Source organism: Heterodontus francisci, chromosome 4 (assembly GCF_036365525.1).
Source record: "Heterodontus francisci isolate sHetFra1 chromosome 4, sHetFra1.hap1, whole genome shotgun sequence".
Classification (NCBI taxonomy): domain Eukaryota; kingdom Metazoa; phylum Chordata; class Chondrichthyes; order Heterodontiformes; family Heterodontidae; genus Heterodontus; species Heterodontus francisci.
In genome coordinates, this window is record NC_090374.1 from 137,224,740 (window position 1) to 137,240,080 (window position 15,341).

The 15,341-nt window shown below is 45.1% G+C and overlaps 1 protein-coding gene across 1 annotated transcript in view; it reads right to left on the reverse strand.

Annotated features, from left to right (window-relative positions):
- LOC137369264 (histone-arginine methyltransferase CARM1-like) overlaps positions 1-15,341 on the reverse strand; it is a 110,946-nt gene that overhangs the window by 15,941 nt on the left and 79,664 nt on the right. The window contains exons 9-11 of the mRNA XM_068030213.1: positions 7,257-7,342; positions 6,411-6,500; positions 3,893-4,030 (exon numbers count right to left, since the gene is read on the reverse strand). Of these exons, the coding sequence (XP_067886314.1) occupies positions 3,893-4,030; positions 6,411-6,500; positions 7,257-7,342 (314 nt within the window). The remainder of the gene's footprint in view (positions 1-3,892; positions 4,031-6,410; positions 6,501-7,256; positions 7,343-15,341) is intronic.

The window sequence follows — 15,341 nt, forward strand, 5'->3', positions numbered from 1 at the left end:
TGTTCCGTGTCAGTGCGCCATTTTCCCACACTCTCTTGGCCAGTCTGGACATAGCAGTGGAAGCCTTTCCCATGCGCTTGTTGATTTCTGCATCTAGAGACAGGTTACTGGTGATAGTAGAGCCTAGGTAGGTGAACTCTTGCACCACTTCCAGAGCATGGTCGCCGATGTTGATGGATGGAGCATTTCTGACGTCCTGTCCCATGATGTTCGTTTTCTTGAGGCTGATGGTTAGGCCAAATTCGTTGCAGGCAGCTGCAAATCTGTCTATGAGACTCTGCAGACACTCTTCAGTGTGAGATGTTAAAGCAGCATCGTCAGAAAAGAGGAATTCCCTGATGAGGACTTTCTGTACTTTGGTCTTCGCTCTTAGACGGGCAAGGTTGAACAACCTGCCCCCTGATCTTGTGTGGAGGAAAATTCCTTCTTCTGAAGACTTGAACACATGTGAGAGCAGCAGTGAGAAGAAAATCCCAAACAGTGTGGGTGCGACAACACAGCCCTGTTTCACGCCACTCAGGATAGGAAAGGGCTCTGATGAGGTGCCGCTATGCTGAATTGTGCCTTTCATATCGTCATGGAATGAGGTGATGATACTTAATAGCTTTGGTGGACATCCAATCTTTTCTAGTAGTCTGAAGAGACCACGTCTGCTGACGAGGTCAAAGGCTTTGTTGAGATCAATGAAAGCAATGTAGAGGGGCATCTGTTGTTCGCGGCATTTCTCCTGTATCTGACGAAGAGAGAACAGCATGTCAACGGTCGATCTCTCTGCACGAAAGCCACACTGTGCCTCAGGGTAGACGCGCTCGGCCAGCTTCTGGAGCCTGTTTAAAGCGACTCGAGCAAAGACTTTCCCCACTATGCTGAGCAGGGAGATTCCATGGTAGTTGTTGCAGTCACCGCGGTCACCTTTGTTTTTATAGAGGGTGATGATATTGGCATCGCGCATGTCCTGAGGTACTGCTCCCTCGTCCCAGCACAGGCAAAGCAGTTCATGGAGTGCTGAAAGTATAGCAGGCTTGGTACTCTTGATTATTTCAGGGGTAATGCTGTCCTTCCCAGGGGCTTTTCTGCTGGCTAGAGAATCAATGGCATCACTGAGTTCCGATTTTGTTGGCTGTACGTCCAGCTCATCCATGACTGGTAGAAGCTGGGCTGCATTGAGGGCAGTCTCAGTGACAACATTCTCCCTGGAGTACAGTTCTAGGTAGTGCTCAACCCAGCGGTCCATTTGCTTGCGTTGGTCAGTGATTGTGTCCCCTGATTTAGATTTGAGGGGACGATCTTCTTAATGGTTGGCCCAAAAGCTCTCTTAATGCCATCATACATTCCTCTGATGTTTCCGGTGTCTGAGGCCAGCTGAATATGACTGCATAGGTGTTGCCAGTAGTCATTTGCGCAGCGCCTGGCTGTTCTTTGTGCAGTGCTTCTAGCTGCTTTAAGTGCTATGGATGTTAACTCGCTGGGAGCTTTCTTGTAGTTCAACAGTGCAATGCGCTTAGCGGCTATGACAGGTTCCAGCTCTTCAAAATGAGATTGAAACCAGTCTGCATTCCTCTAACCTTGTAACTAAAACCCTCATCCCTGGAACCATTCTGGTAAATCTCCTCTGCACCCTCTCAAGGACCCTTACATTATTCCTAAAGTGTGATGAACAGAACTGGAGGCAATACTCTGGTTGGGGCTAACCAGAGCTTTATAAATGTTCAGCATAACTTCCCTGCTTTTGTACTCTATGCCTCTATTTATGAAGCCCAAGATCCCATACGTTTTGCTAACCACTCTCTCAATATGTCCTGCCACCTTCACAGATCAATGCACATGAATTTCGAGGTCCTTCTGTTTCTGCACACTCTTTAGAACTGTGCTTCAATGGGTGGATGGGACACAGATGCATCTTCTTAGTTATGTGTGCAATACCTGTTTTAAAGGGGTTTCAAAATAAAGACATATGTTTTAATTTTTCTTGTGTTCTGAGCTTCATTAAAAGCAACTTAGTCAATCTTTTATGGTTGCCATGATTCTTGGTGTGACAGATCAAGTAATTTCAAATGGGGAGTCACATGTTCCTTTTTGAACTGACATTCCTCCCTCTAAATAATCTTGTGTCACACAAGCTTCCCCTCCTGGAACAGGACAGATCATAAAAGAGCGCGTTACAGGATCAAATTATTTTCAGATCAGACACCGGCAAATGTAGAAATTAGTATAAAGTAGGAAACACCATTATATACTCAAATCTTATTGCTACAATTAGCAAATGATGAAAAACACAGCCCTTAGTGACTGCACCATTCGAGTAGTAGTGGTGATTTTCCCAAGGGCAAGTCATCTGTTCATTTCTCCATGCCTCATGGTCCTGCACTTTCCTCTTCAGTTGCTTGTAAGAGCCTCACATTTTTTAACTTCAATGAGAAATGAGCAATATGACAAGGGAAAAAGATGGTTTCCTGTTGCCTTCTTCATGTGGTGCTTTAAAGAAAACACAAGTCCTCTTCTCAAAGGATCCTCCACCTGTAAGCAGCCGTTGTCACTTGAGGTTCTAGCTCTTCCATCATCACTCCCGAAAATTCACTGGTTTCGCTGTTAGCCATGGCTCCTAGCCCTGAGCATGGGATCCTTACCGGGGCCTGGGGCGACTCTCAAGAGGGCAAGGATGACCACTCCCTGAGGTCTCAAATGACCCTACTACCCTCACCATGTGAGGGAGAAATATAATCAAGAGAGGGGTAGGTTGGTTTACCTTGTACCAGTAACTCTGATTTTGCTTTCCCAAGATGATGCAGTAGCTTTACAGTGACTCATGGCACCTGACAGCTGCTATTAATCTCCAAGTTTAGTAAATAAAAAATCAGAAAAGTGGGTCTGTTGCCCCTGACAGTAATTTGGATCGAACTTTTAAAAAGTTATTGTATTCTTTATAAATATAAAAATATATACCCTGCTGGTTGTCCTTTTCCTCTGCAGTGAGACATCCTCCCACACTGTCATTGTGGGTTGGTGTTCTAAAACACGGTGCCTCTGCATTGTCCCATATTTATGCCTTTTTAAATAACCCAGACTGCGATCTTTCACTTCTACCTGAAATGGGCACAAAGTAGGCACAGCAGCTGCACCAACCACCCATTTTTGCTGGTCTGAAGGCGGAACCTGTTTTGAGGGTCGGGCCTCATTTGCAAGCCACCAGAGAGTTGTGGGCAGCAACAGGGTGCCCCGCGATAGCTCACCCATTCTGGTAGGGCGGGAGATTGGCCAGATCCCATACTGAGCTGGTTGATATTTGGAACCTGTGGGATGAGGAGGCGATCCTAAAGGTGGGCCTTAGAAAGCCTGGTAGTGGCCCAGACTGTTTCAATGAGGCATGAAGTAGCAAGACTAAGACATTTTCTGGGCAATTTTGTGAGCGGACTTCAGCAGTCTCTTCAAGGAGTACTGGTAGGTTCCTCACTGACCAGAACCAATGGGTGGAGCATGCATGTCACAAGCCCTGAGCATTGGTATCTGAAAATCCCACAACATAGGAACCCGATTTGCATAGTCAAGCAGCCAGTTACAGGCAGGCGGGATGCTTGCCCATTTACAGGCCTGCCTGAAAATTGCATCAGACAGGCCTGGGCATCAATGGACCAGCCAAGTTGATTCCACCACCCCCACCAAACCCACCCCACCTGCTCCCCACTCTCCTGCCCATCCCAATTTTCATTTGCCAACTGCCCATTTTTCTGTCTCCAAACATTTAAAGTGATTGCATCGCACCTTGCCTGCTGTTTTTCTGGTTAACATGCCCATTTTTACAAAACTTTTTTCTGCTCAGCTTATAATATATGCATACCAAATAGGAAAATGATTTTATTGGGTCATTTAAGAGTCAGTGCATTTTGATTCTCACCGTTTATTGGCCACTAGTAAGACTTTCCCTGAGAATGTTTCACCTTCTTTAGCAAACAGTGGGGTCTGTAGGAGGCAGCGCACCTGGTACCAGTGTGTGAGAGGTTCAGCAGGAGATGTTGACAGCCAGACTGTTTTTCTGAAAAGGGAAGATTTTATCAATTTAGGTTTTAAAAAAATGTTAAACAGCGATTTCAAACATTGTAGAATTCTGATATGATACACTCCTCAGAGAATTAGCTGAGAAAACTAAGAGAACAAGTTCTATAAGAAAGAATATAAAAGGCTGTGGGAAACTACAGGAAAATAAGATGAGCGTGGACAACTCCAATGGAAGAGCGAGCACTTGCACCTGTGATTGGCTGTATAATCTCCTTCTGTGTTGTAATTTCCATGATTGTACGAGGGTACACAGTAAGAGAGAGCAGAATAAGAGAGATGTATGGCGGGAGAGGGGCAAGAGAGAGAGTTGAGCTGACAGAAGTGAGAGAGATCTGAGAGGAAAGTGCTGAAAGAGGAAATGTCTCTCTCTCCTGGATTCAGCTTCTTCAATTCTCTCATTCTTTGGGCTATATTTTTCTCTCCACTGGTTTTAGCAAAAATGTAGGCATGAGATAAAAAAGAAATCCGGAAAACATGACAAAAAAACATTATTTGTGCTTGTTAAAAAGACAGACTTGAAAAAAAGACTTACATTTATATAGTGTCTTTCATGACCTCAGGGCATCCCAAAGCACCTTAGAGTCAATTAAGTACTTTTGAAGTGCAGTCACTGCCTTATTACAGTCATTAATGAACAGATGGGCACAATCAAATTAAAAAGTAAGCATTCTACTCCAGGTCAAGCCTAGCATTAATGAACATAAATGAAAGGGAAGACTTTACCACACTAGTGACAGAAGTGATTGCACTCTTCAAAGTTCTTGAAAGCATAGTCACCTCCTAAATATGTGACGGTGTTTCCTGCAATTGCCTGTTTGAATCTCTGTAATCAGGATTTTGTCCCTGCCACAGCACCAAACAGAACCTAATCAAAGTCACAAGTGACATCCTTTGTAATAGTGGTACATTATTGCTCTTCCTGCTCCTCGACCTCTACAACCTTTGATATGGTTGACCACACCATTCTCTTCCAAGTTTCCTCCATTCTTCTAGCTCAGTGGCATTTCCCTTGCTTGGTTCCACAATCACCTATCTGATCATACCCAGAACATCTCCAGCTATGTCTTCTCTTCTTATCCCCGGCCCCCAGCATACTTTCTGAGTCCAATGAAGATCTGTCCTTGGCTCACTGCTCTTCATCTAGATGCTGCCCCTGTTCGACATCATCCACAGACATGAAGTCCATACAAACATTGATGGCACTTATCTCTATGTCTTTGGTGCCTCTTTTGACCTTTCCACTGCCTCTGTGTTAAGACAGCTTGTTCAATATCCAGTCTTGCATTTCCCTCCAGATAAACACTGGAAAGACAAAAGCCATCGTCTTCAGTCCAGTCACAAACACCGTACGCTCATGACTAACCCCAACCCACTCCTTGGTTATTTTCTCAGGTTGATCTAGACTGTTCACAATTTCAGCATTTAATTTGATACTGAACTGAGTTTCAGACCCTATACACTCTCCACCATGAAGACTGTCTACTTCTATCTCCATAAGATCACCCGCCCCTGCCTCAGATCATCTGCTGCTGAAACCTTATCCATGACTTGTTCCGTCCAACCATGACTATTTCAATGCCCTTCTGGCTTTTCTTCATAATCCACCCTCCGTTAACCATAGCCCATACAAAACTCTACAGTCGGTATCCTATTCCACACCAAGTCCCGCTTGTTCATCACCCCTGTTGTTGCTGGCCAATATTGGTCTCTAGTTCCTCAATACCTCAAATTAAAATTCTCATCTTCATGTTTAAATCCCTTCATAGTTTTGCCCTATCTTATTTCTGTAATTTCCAGATCTCCAACTTACCCCAATGAACTCTGTGTTCCTCTGTATCTGGGCTTTGTGTTCTCCTCTTCCCCCTCCCCCCCCCCCCCACCCCCGAAACACCTTTGACCCACTATTGGCAGCTGTGCCTTTAGCCACTTAAGTCCTACACTTGAATTCTCTTGCTAAACCTCTCCGCCTTCTTCTCCTTTAAAGTCTTACTTCAACCCACCTCTTTTGAGAATGCTTTTGGTCACTTTTCCCAGTATCATCTTTGTCTCAGCATCCATTTTTGTCTGATTGTGCCTTTGTGAAGCACCTTGAAATATTTTTCTAAAGGAACTATATATGTATATGCAAGATGTTGTTGTCATTAGGGAGAAGAGACTTCAAGGTCCTCCTACAAATAATAAATTGAGAAGAAATGGTCCAACAGAGCCCCTAAATAATGGCAAAAAGTATTTCCTATGGAGGTAGGTTGAATCAGTTATTTTGTTAAATTCCGAAAACAGAAATTTCATGAAATTAACAAAAACGCAAACTCCTTAAGTAGTAAAATGGGACTTTATGAGAAACAAAATATACTTACTGTGAGCCCACAAATGCTACATCAAACCAAAATGCCAAGCCATGGACAAGTCCAGACTGAAGAATTCGGAAAACAAAGGGGATCTCCATTCTACAAGAGTAAATTTAAAAATTGTTACAAGTACTTGGAACAAAAAGCTATTTATTATGATTCTGATTACCTTAAGAAATACAGGGGGAAAAATGCTGTATTTTCACATGACATCTGGCCTTGAGTCCAGCACAGAATAATAAAATGAATACGAGTAATTTTCCAACTTCATCCTCACAGTGGGTAGTTTCGCTGGCTCAGAGCAAATATTGAATTTTAGGTGCGTGATGCACACAATTTTCTGTCCATTTAAATAACAGTTAGAAAGTCTTCTGCAGCTCATGCTCAAATTTTCAATAGATGCAAGCAGTGGGCAAGGCCACTGACCTCTAACATTTCCTTTCTCTCTGAAATTGCAAGATTTTGAAACCAGCTCCTGGTAAGCATATGGTCATAGCACATACCTGGCATTAAACTGGTAATCTCACCGAAGACTAGTATGGGAAGCATAAAAATTCACACAGGCACAATAACATGCTGCTCGTCAGATTGTGAAGGCAAAGTAAAAGAAGTGCTATATTGCAACTAATGTTAAATTCTGACACTAAGTGCAAAATGTAGAAAAATGTCCATCACTGACATCCCTTATCAAGAAGATGGCAAATTCATCTCTGCCACCTATATCCTTGTAACACACTTTTCGACATCCATTACTCTGAGTATGTCACACCTCAGCTCTAGATGTCCACACAGTTAATTTCAGCAATTTTATTTATTGCAGAACAAGTTAGGATTTCAACTGCAGCATCCACTCACCTATGCAAATCATCTTCTTTGGATTCCAGAAAATTCACCGTGTACTTGAAAGACCGTGCCATCAAAATTACAACATCAAAAGTATCCTAAAATAGGAAATGTCAAATACATTATGATGGCCTGAAAATTCCTGTAAGAATAAAGCACAATCTACTTTTGAAGTCCATGAAGTAATAATGTAATTTGCAACAATCTAACTTTCAATCTGATGATAAATATGTTACTTGATAGAGAAAAAGGGCAATGTGTTACAGCAGTACACTGGCGCTCCAGTGAAGTGCCACATGCAATTGCAGCAGGTTGTCCACAGCCTCCATACAAGTAGTGCAATCAAGAACAAGTAAACAACTCCTCGATCACAAGAATGAATAGAACAAGCTACAGTGTGAATCACCCTAGCCCATTCTCATATGCCTGCTACCAAGTGGCTGTAGATTGCTATTAGCACAGGCCTGGGAAAGATGAATGGTACTTTATTTTTTAAAAAAGGAAACAAATAAATTACAGGCCCAAAGGATGGACTACTCTGGAAGGAGGCACTTTTTGTGATTGAGAAAATATGGGGGCATAACTTCAACTTGGCGTCAAAGAGGACACTGAGGTTCCAAAAATCTGGTTCAGCCTAAGATAATGGCCAGGAAGAGGGGATGGAGTTTGTAATGAGTGGATGTGGGGATGGGGAGTGCGATGGCAAAGATGGCAAACAAAGAACAAAGAACAAAGATAATTACAGCACAGGAACAGGCCCTTCGGCCCTCCAAGCCTGCGCCGATCCAGATCCTCTCTCTAAACATGTCGTCTATTTTCTAAGGTTCTGTATCTCTTTTCTTCCTGCCCATTCATGTATCTGTCTAGATACATCTTAAAAGACTCCATCGTGCCCGCATCTACCACCTCCGCTGGCAATGCGTTCCAGGTGCCCACCACCCTCTGCGTAAAGAACTTTCCACGCATATCCCCCCTAAACTTTTCCCCTTTCACTTTGAACTCGTGTCCTCTAGTAATTGAAACCCCCACTCTGGGAAAAAGCCTCTAGCTATCCACCCTGTCTATACCTCTCATGATTTTGTACACCTCAATCAGGTCCCCCCTCAACCTCCGTCTTTCTAATGAAAATAATCCTAATCTGCTCAACCTCTCTTCATAGCTAGCGCCCTCCATACCAGGCAACATCCTGGTGAACCTCCTCTGCACCCTCTCCAAAGCATCCACATCCTTTTGATAATGTGGCGACCAGAACTGTACGCAGTATTCCAAATGTGGCCGAACCAAAGTCCTATACAACTGTAACATGACCTGCCAACTCTTGTACTCAATGCCCCGTCCGATGAAGGAAAGCATGCCGTATGCCTTCTTGACCACTCTATTTACCTGCGTTGCCACCTTCAGGGAACAGTGGACCTGAACACCCAAATCTCTCTGGACATCAATTTTCCCCAGGACTTTTCCATTTACTGTATAGTTCACTCTTGAATTGGATCTTCCAAAATGCATCACCTCGCATTTGCCCTGATTGAACTCCATCTGCCATTTCTCTGCCCAACTCTCCAATCTATCTATATTCTGCTGTATTCTCTGACAGTCCCCTTCACTATCTGCTACTCCACCAATCTTAGTGTCGTCTGCAAATTTGCTAATCAGTCCACCTATACTTTCCTCCAAATCATTAATGTATATCACAAACAACAGTGGTCCCAGCACGGATCCCTGTGGAACACCACTGGTCACACGTCTCCATTTTGAGAAACTCCCTTCTACTGCTACTCTCTGTCTCCTGTTGCCCAGCCAGTTCTTTATCCATCTAGCTAGTACACCTTGGACCCCAAGCGCCTTCACTTTCTCCATCAGCCTGCCATGGGGAACCTTATCAAACGCCTTACTGAAGTCCATGTATATGACATCGACAGCCCTTCCCTCATCAATCAACTTTGTCACTTCCTCAAAGAATTCTATTAAGTTGGTAAGACATGACCTTCCCTGCACAAAACCATGTTGCCTATCACTGATGAGCCCATTTTCTTCCAAATGGGAATAGATCCTATCCCTCAGTATCTTCTCCAGCAGCTTCCCTACCACTGACGTCAGGCTCACCGGTCTATAATTACCTGGATTATCCCTGCTACCCTTCTTAAACAAGGGGCAGTTTCAATCTTCCCAACGCTTAGCTGGAGAAAATTACAGCTCATCCAAGACTGGAAGTCAGATAAACAGTCTGATAACACAGAGGTAGTGACAGGTCAGAAAAGGTGGTGCAGAGACAAAGCTGGGTTCAGCATATTTGTGAAAGCTGACCTTGTGTACGTGGTTGAGATATACTCCTTTCTAACCAATTTTTAATTCAGTTTACCATCTTCCCTCTAATACTATACCATAGCTTAATTTTGTCTAATAATACTAATGTGGTACCTTATCAAAGGCTTTCCTAAAGTCCATGTTACACTATGTCCACTGCATTTATCCCAGTTACCTTGGCCGGACTTTCAAAACGGGGTCAGGAATCCGACATCCGGATAATTTCCCGGTCCGGACCCCGTGGCATAACTGCGTCATGCATGCGACACTATTTTGAAATGTAAATGCCCTAACTGGGCAGGAGACAAGCTCGGTGCCCAATTAGTGGCGCCGACCGTCTCCAGGAGGCGGGAGTTGCCTGCAGAGTGTGAGTGGCAAAGGCGGACAGCAGCCATGATGGGGCCAGCAGCATAAAAGAATAAGACTCTGTTCAAACATCCAAAACAGAGGTAATGCCCATGATCTGGCCTAAGAGCCGCGAAGGCCCCATAATTTTCAAGATCAAAAAAAGTTTTCCCTTTGCTCTGCTGTGAACATGCACTGTTCGGGTTCGCCAGAATCCCGTTTGAAAATTGCAGTTCTGGCCACCCCAGCCCCTTAACAGGCTCCTCAAGGAACTTAACAGGACATTAATTGGAGGTGAGTGGGTTCCCCATTCCCTCCACCAACCCCCACCCCCCCCGCCCCACCCTCACTTTAAAAATTGGAGTCTGTCCCGGAAGCGTTGGGATCCAGACATGCCCTACAGGACTGCGATTTTTAAATTGGGTCCGCACTCAGTCCCGACCCGACGGCATGTCTCTTAGCTCCTCAAAGAACATATCAGGATTGTCACAACACAATTGTTCATTTTTAAGTTCCTGCCAGCTACTTCTAAATATTTCCTCTTGATCTAGACACATGGCAATTCTATTCTTAATTATAGTCTGCAAATTTTAAAATAATTTCTCGGGCTTTAGCAATTTCTTCCTTCACCTCCCAGTCAGACCCTGGGGTTTTGTCTTCCTTTAGCCTCTCTAATTATTTGAAATTTTCCTTTTATCTATCATAATATTGTTCACCTTGCTCTTAACTACCAGGAAGGGCCCTCCGAGCCTCCCACTCCAGTTTACACTCCCCCCACCCCCACCACCATCCCAAGGGGGCGTAAAATACCGGCCCAGGTTTCTGCTAATGCTATTAAGTCCAGATCTTCCTTCCAGTAAGGTAACTGCTTTCATAGGAACATAGGAAATAGGAGCAGGAGCAGGCCATCTGGCTCCTTGAGCCTGCTCCACCATTCAATTAGATCATGGCTGATCTTCTACCTCAACGTCATTTTCCTGCACTATCCCCAAATCCCTCGATATCTTTAATATCTTGAAATCTATTGATCTCTGTCTTGAATATACTCAACTGAGCCTCCAAAGCCCTCTGGGGTGGAGAATTCCAAAGGTTCACCACCCTCTGAGTGAAGAGATTCCTCCTTGCCTCTGCCTTAAATGGCCTACCTCTTATTCTGAGACTGGTTTTCGACCCCCCAGCAAGGGGAAACATCCTTCCTGCATCTATCCTGTTGAGCCCTAAAAGAATTTTGTATGTTTCAATGAGATCACCTCTCAATCATCTAAATTTCCCACACACTGTACTGTTCCTTTCCTGCGAATTTTCTTCCCCCCATTTATAACTAGTCCCTTTGATTTGATTCTTCTACTTCATATCTCTCTTCCTAAATTGTTTTCTGCTTGTATCTTATCCATCTCTATTTCTCCCTTCACTATACAATAAGAACATAAGTAACTGGCATTTAGTGAGAAGTTATTATTCAGTCAATTTTATAAGACCATGAAAACATGAGACAAGAAGACTTGCTAATAGAACTTCCCAGAAATTTAGCGTAATGTTCACAAAGATGTTCAGAAAAACATCAATTTCCCTTTTAAAAAGGGTACGGCATCAAGATCCGTTAAAGATAGTGAACTTCATTGATTAAAAGGATACTAATGGTTGCATTTTCCCTCTAAATAGGTTACTAATGTTAGAAATCTCTATAAAGGAATTCTTATGGTGGTGCAACAGCACCATGAAATGATGCGATGTTGGTTTATTCCCTTATACCACACAGAGTTCATGATTTCAGTTTCACTGTTATGGAAGATAATTCCCCAAAGGAGGAACAGTAAATCAGAGGAAGAGCCACTTTTGCTTATGCCCTCATGGAGAGCTTAATGATGCACTTGTAGCAACCACTTGGCCTGACAAGATGAAATAGTAGTACGGAGGAAAGAGCGAGATTTATACCATGTGCCAAATATCATTGAGTAGGTGTATGGTATTTAGTACCAGTGTGATTCATGTACGTGTGCAGAGACCATCAAGGGCAGACTTGGCAATAGGATAAATTTAGAAAACACAACTGTCATTACTGAAACAAACCTAGGGATGCATGAATCATAATTACCATGTAACAAGATGTTATTAGTGCTGCTATTATTATTTTTCGGAGTGGTGTAACTGTCAACACGTTGAACATTTTGAGCACTCCGTCAAAACTTTGAGCCGAGATTTTCTGAATGGTGTTATTGTAACAACAAACTAAATTTATATAGCGCCTTTAACATAGCAAAGCATCCCAAAATGGAACTTCAGAGGCATATCAGACAAAGGAGGAGACATTTCAATAGGTGATCAAAGGACATCAAAGAGGTAGGTTTTAAGAAGTGCCTTAAAAGAGGAGAGGTAGGAGAGATGGAAAAGCTTAGGGAGGAAATTCCAGAGCTTAGAGCCTATGCAGCTGAAGCCACAGCTGCCAATGGTGGGGCAAAGAAAGTCGGGGATGCACAAGAAGTCAGAATTTGAAGAACACAAAGTTCTTGGAGGTTTGCAGGGCTGGAGGAGGTTTCAGAGATAGGGAGCGGCGAGGCTATGGAGTGATTGACATAAGTATTAACCTATTTATTTTAGAAAGGTTAATACTGGTACCAAAATAGCATTGATTGGGAAATCTAAGCCTTTGTGTAATCTTCAGCTCTTCAAAAGGGAAAAATCCTATGGGCTAAAATTTCATCTGCACCATTAATTGGGCACAGGGATCACAATTAGCAACCTGTGCGCACCAGTTCTGTTGGAAGCAGGCAGTATGTAAACTTTGTGCTGCCTGTTCAACACCATGATTGTAGCATCCAGCCCAGTGCTGCTGGCTGGCTGCACAGCACAACAGGGAGCCGAAGAGCATGCGAGGCTAGCATGCGCTCTGGCTAGCCTACAGCTCTCAAAGGAAGTCTGTCCCTCTTAAAGGAAAGCTGCGCTAGAACACTCAAGTCTGAAAACAACCAAAACAGTAACATTCGAAGTGAAGGAAAATGGAGCACTGGCCCAGGCAGAGGGTTTCAAGGTTCACCAATGTCGCTGTGAGAGAGTTGCATAGAAGCAGAGGGATGATGTTTCCATGGGGGCCAGGAGGCCATCTAGGCATGTCCTCCGAAGGGTGTGCAAGCAGGTGGTCAGGGAGGTCAATGCCTGGAGTCTGGCACCGAGAACCTGGCAACAGTGCAGAAAGATATTTAATGACCTCACACGCATGGTCAAGGTCAGTGAAGCATCTCCACTTCATATCTCAAATCATCAACCTGTCATGCTGCTCAATACACCACACCTCCCTCACTCACCCAGGAGCAGATCCTGGCACTCAGGACTCATGCCTAACATTCACATATGCCCCCTCATCCAAACACACCTTCCAACGATGCCAGCCTCACACCCAACTCTCATAGTCTCCACAGACCTTCAGCTATTCAGCTATGGCGGGCACGTCACCCAAACACAGTGACACACAATCACTGACATTTCTTCCCTCCCTCCGTAGCACTACAGGGGAGCACAGAGGCAGAATAAACACATTGTGAGTCAAAAGGCATGAGTGGGCTACATCCAGGCTGGGGAAAGGGTGGCTCATGTGCCATTTCACCAGAAGGTGAGGTCAAACATGAATTCTGCTGCAGGGGACTCAGATGAGATCTTCGATGGGGAAGCCTACAGAAGGCTGACGACAATGCACACCGAGGTGCTTGGGGCATCGACAGGTCTGACAGACAGCATCCAGTGAAGGATCATGGAGGAGTCCAGCTCCAATGTGGCAGATGCATTGTGCAGAAGTTGGAGCCCACCCTTTTCTTGAAAGTGGTGGCCAACTCCATGACTGCAGTAGAAGATCTGACCGTGATGGAATGTCTGGTGGCCACTGCCTCAGCTTCCACTGCAGCATAGGCGGAAGCTACCCAAAGTCTCAATGCTGCAGTGGAAGCTCACACTGAGGTCATGAGATCCATGCTTGGTTCCATGCAGACTCAAACTGCTGCCATCATGGCTACGGATCGCAGTGCTCCAAGGGCCTTGCAGGCTTACACAGCAGTCTAGCAATTTAACCTTCACCAGATTACTAGGATTGTGGAGGTGCCACTCTGGGATAACATTTGTGCTCCCACCACTACCACTCTGGCAATGCCCTTGCTGTTGCCTCTCAGCCAGCCAGCCCAGACTGCTACAGCCCATGCTGAGGTGGTGCAGTCTGAAGCCAGGCCCTAAAGGGCCAGAGCTGTTCGAGGTTGACCTGTTCAAGACCATCCGCAGTCTCCCCTAGTGGAGGTCAGCAGCCTTCCATCAGCCATGCTGCAGCCTCTGGGGTAGCACTGCATTGGAGTACTAGACCAGGAAAGGCCTGCAAGACAGCACTAAGGAAATGCACAAAGGAGAATAGTTTATTTTGGCTTGTACAATTAATGTGTTCTTGGATAAAGATGTTTTGCAAAGCTTTTCGTCGGTGTCTTGTATTGTTTGCTGGCCAGCGAAACGCTATGATGGGGCATCTCAAATTGATGTGATGGTGGGGAATGGTGGATCTATGTTGGTGTGGAGAACTTGTCTCATTGGAAGCTGAGCCTGATAATCCAATCTCTGACAGCCCGTCCAATTACAAGGGGTCAAGGATGCCTCCTCCTCCACCCCATCTTCCCGGGGTGGCCTCTGGATCTCTGGAGGTAACGGCTGCACCCCCATAATGGTGACGCCACGTACTTCGAGACCTGCTCTGTCATGTACTGCAGTGCTCGTGTCAAGCAGTCAAGGCAGTAAAACCATTGTTTGAGGAGGCCAACTGCCTGCTTGGCAACGTTCCGAGTGGCTCCGTGGCTCTCGTTGAAGGACTGGTCTGTTCACGTGGCGGGACAGCAGCAAGAGGTCATCAGCCAGGTGCAGAAGGGGTAGGCCTTATTCCCCAGCAGTCAGCCTGTGGTTCCTCTAGGAGGCCCGAACATGGTGGGTCAGGTTGACTTGCACAAGGTAAATGCATCATGTCTGCTGCCAGGGCAGCGAGCATTCCCTGAGATAAAGGTCTTGGCATGGTCGCACCTCAACTGCACATTTATTGAGTGGAAACCCCTGTGGTTCCTGTATCACTCCCAGCTGACATGGGGCATGGGGTTAGGGGTCTGCAGAGCCATGTGCGTGCAGTCGGTGATGCCCTGCGCTATCAGGAATCCCGCTATCCTGGCGAAACCATGTGCCCTCTCATCCTGCTTGCTCCTCCTGAGTGAGAGGATAATGAACTCCCCTCATCTCCATGGCCTTCTAGATGCTGTACTGGAAATTGTTGGCAATATCTCCCTATCCTGCGTGGGACAGCCCGGAAGCGTAAAAGTTGATTTTCACAGCCACTGGCAGGGCTGTCCTCACCCTGCTGTGAGCTGCAAGGTCGAGCTGCAAGAGGTGGCACAGCTCAGGGGCCACGTCCATGTTCAATCTGAGTCACATCAGGCA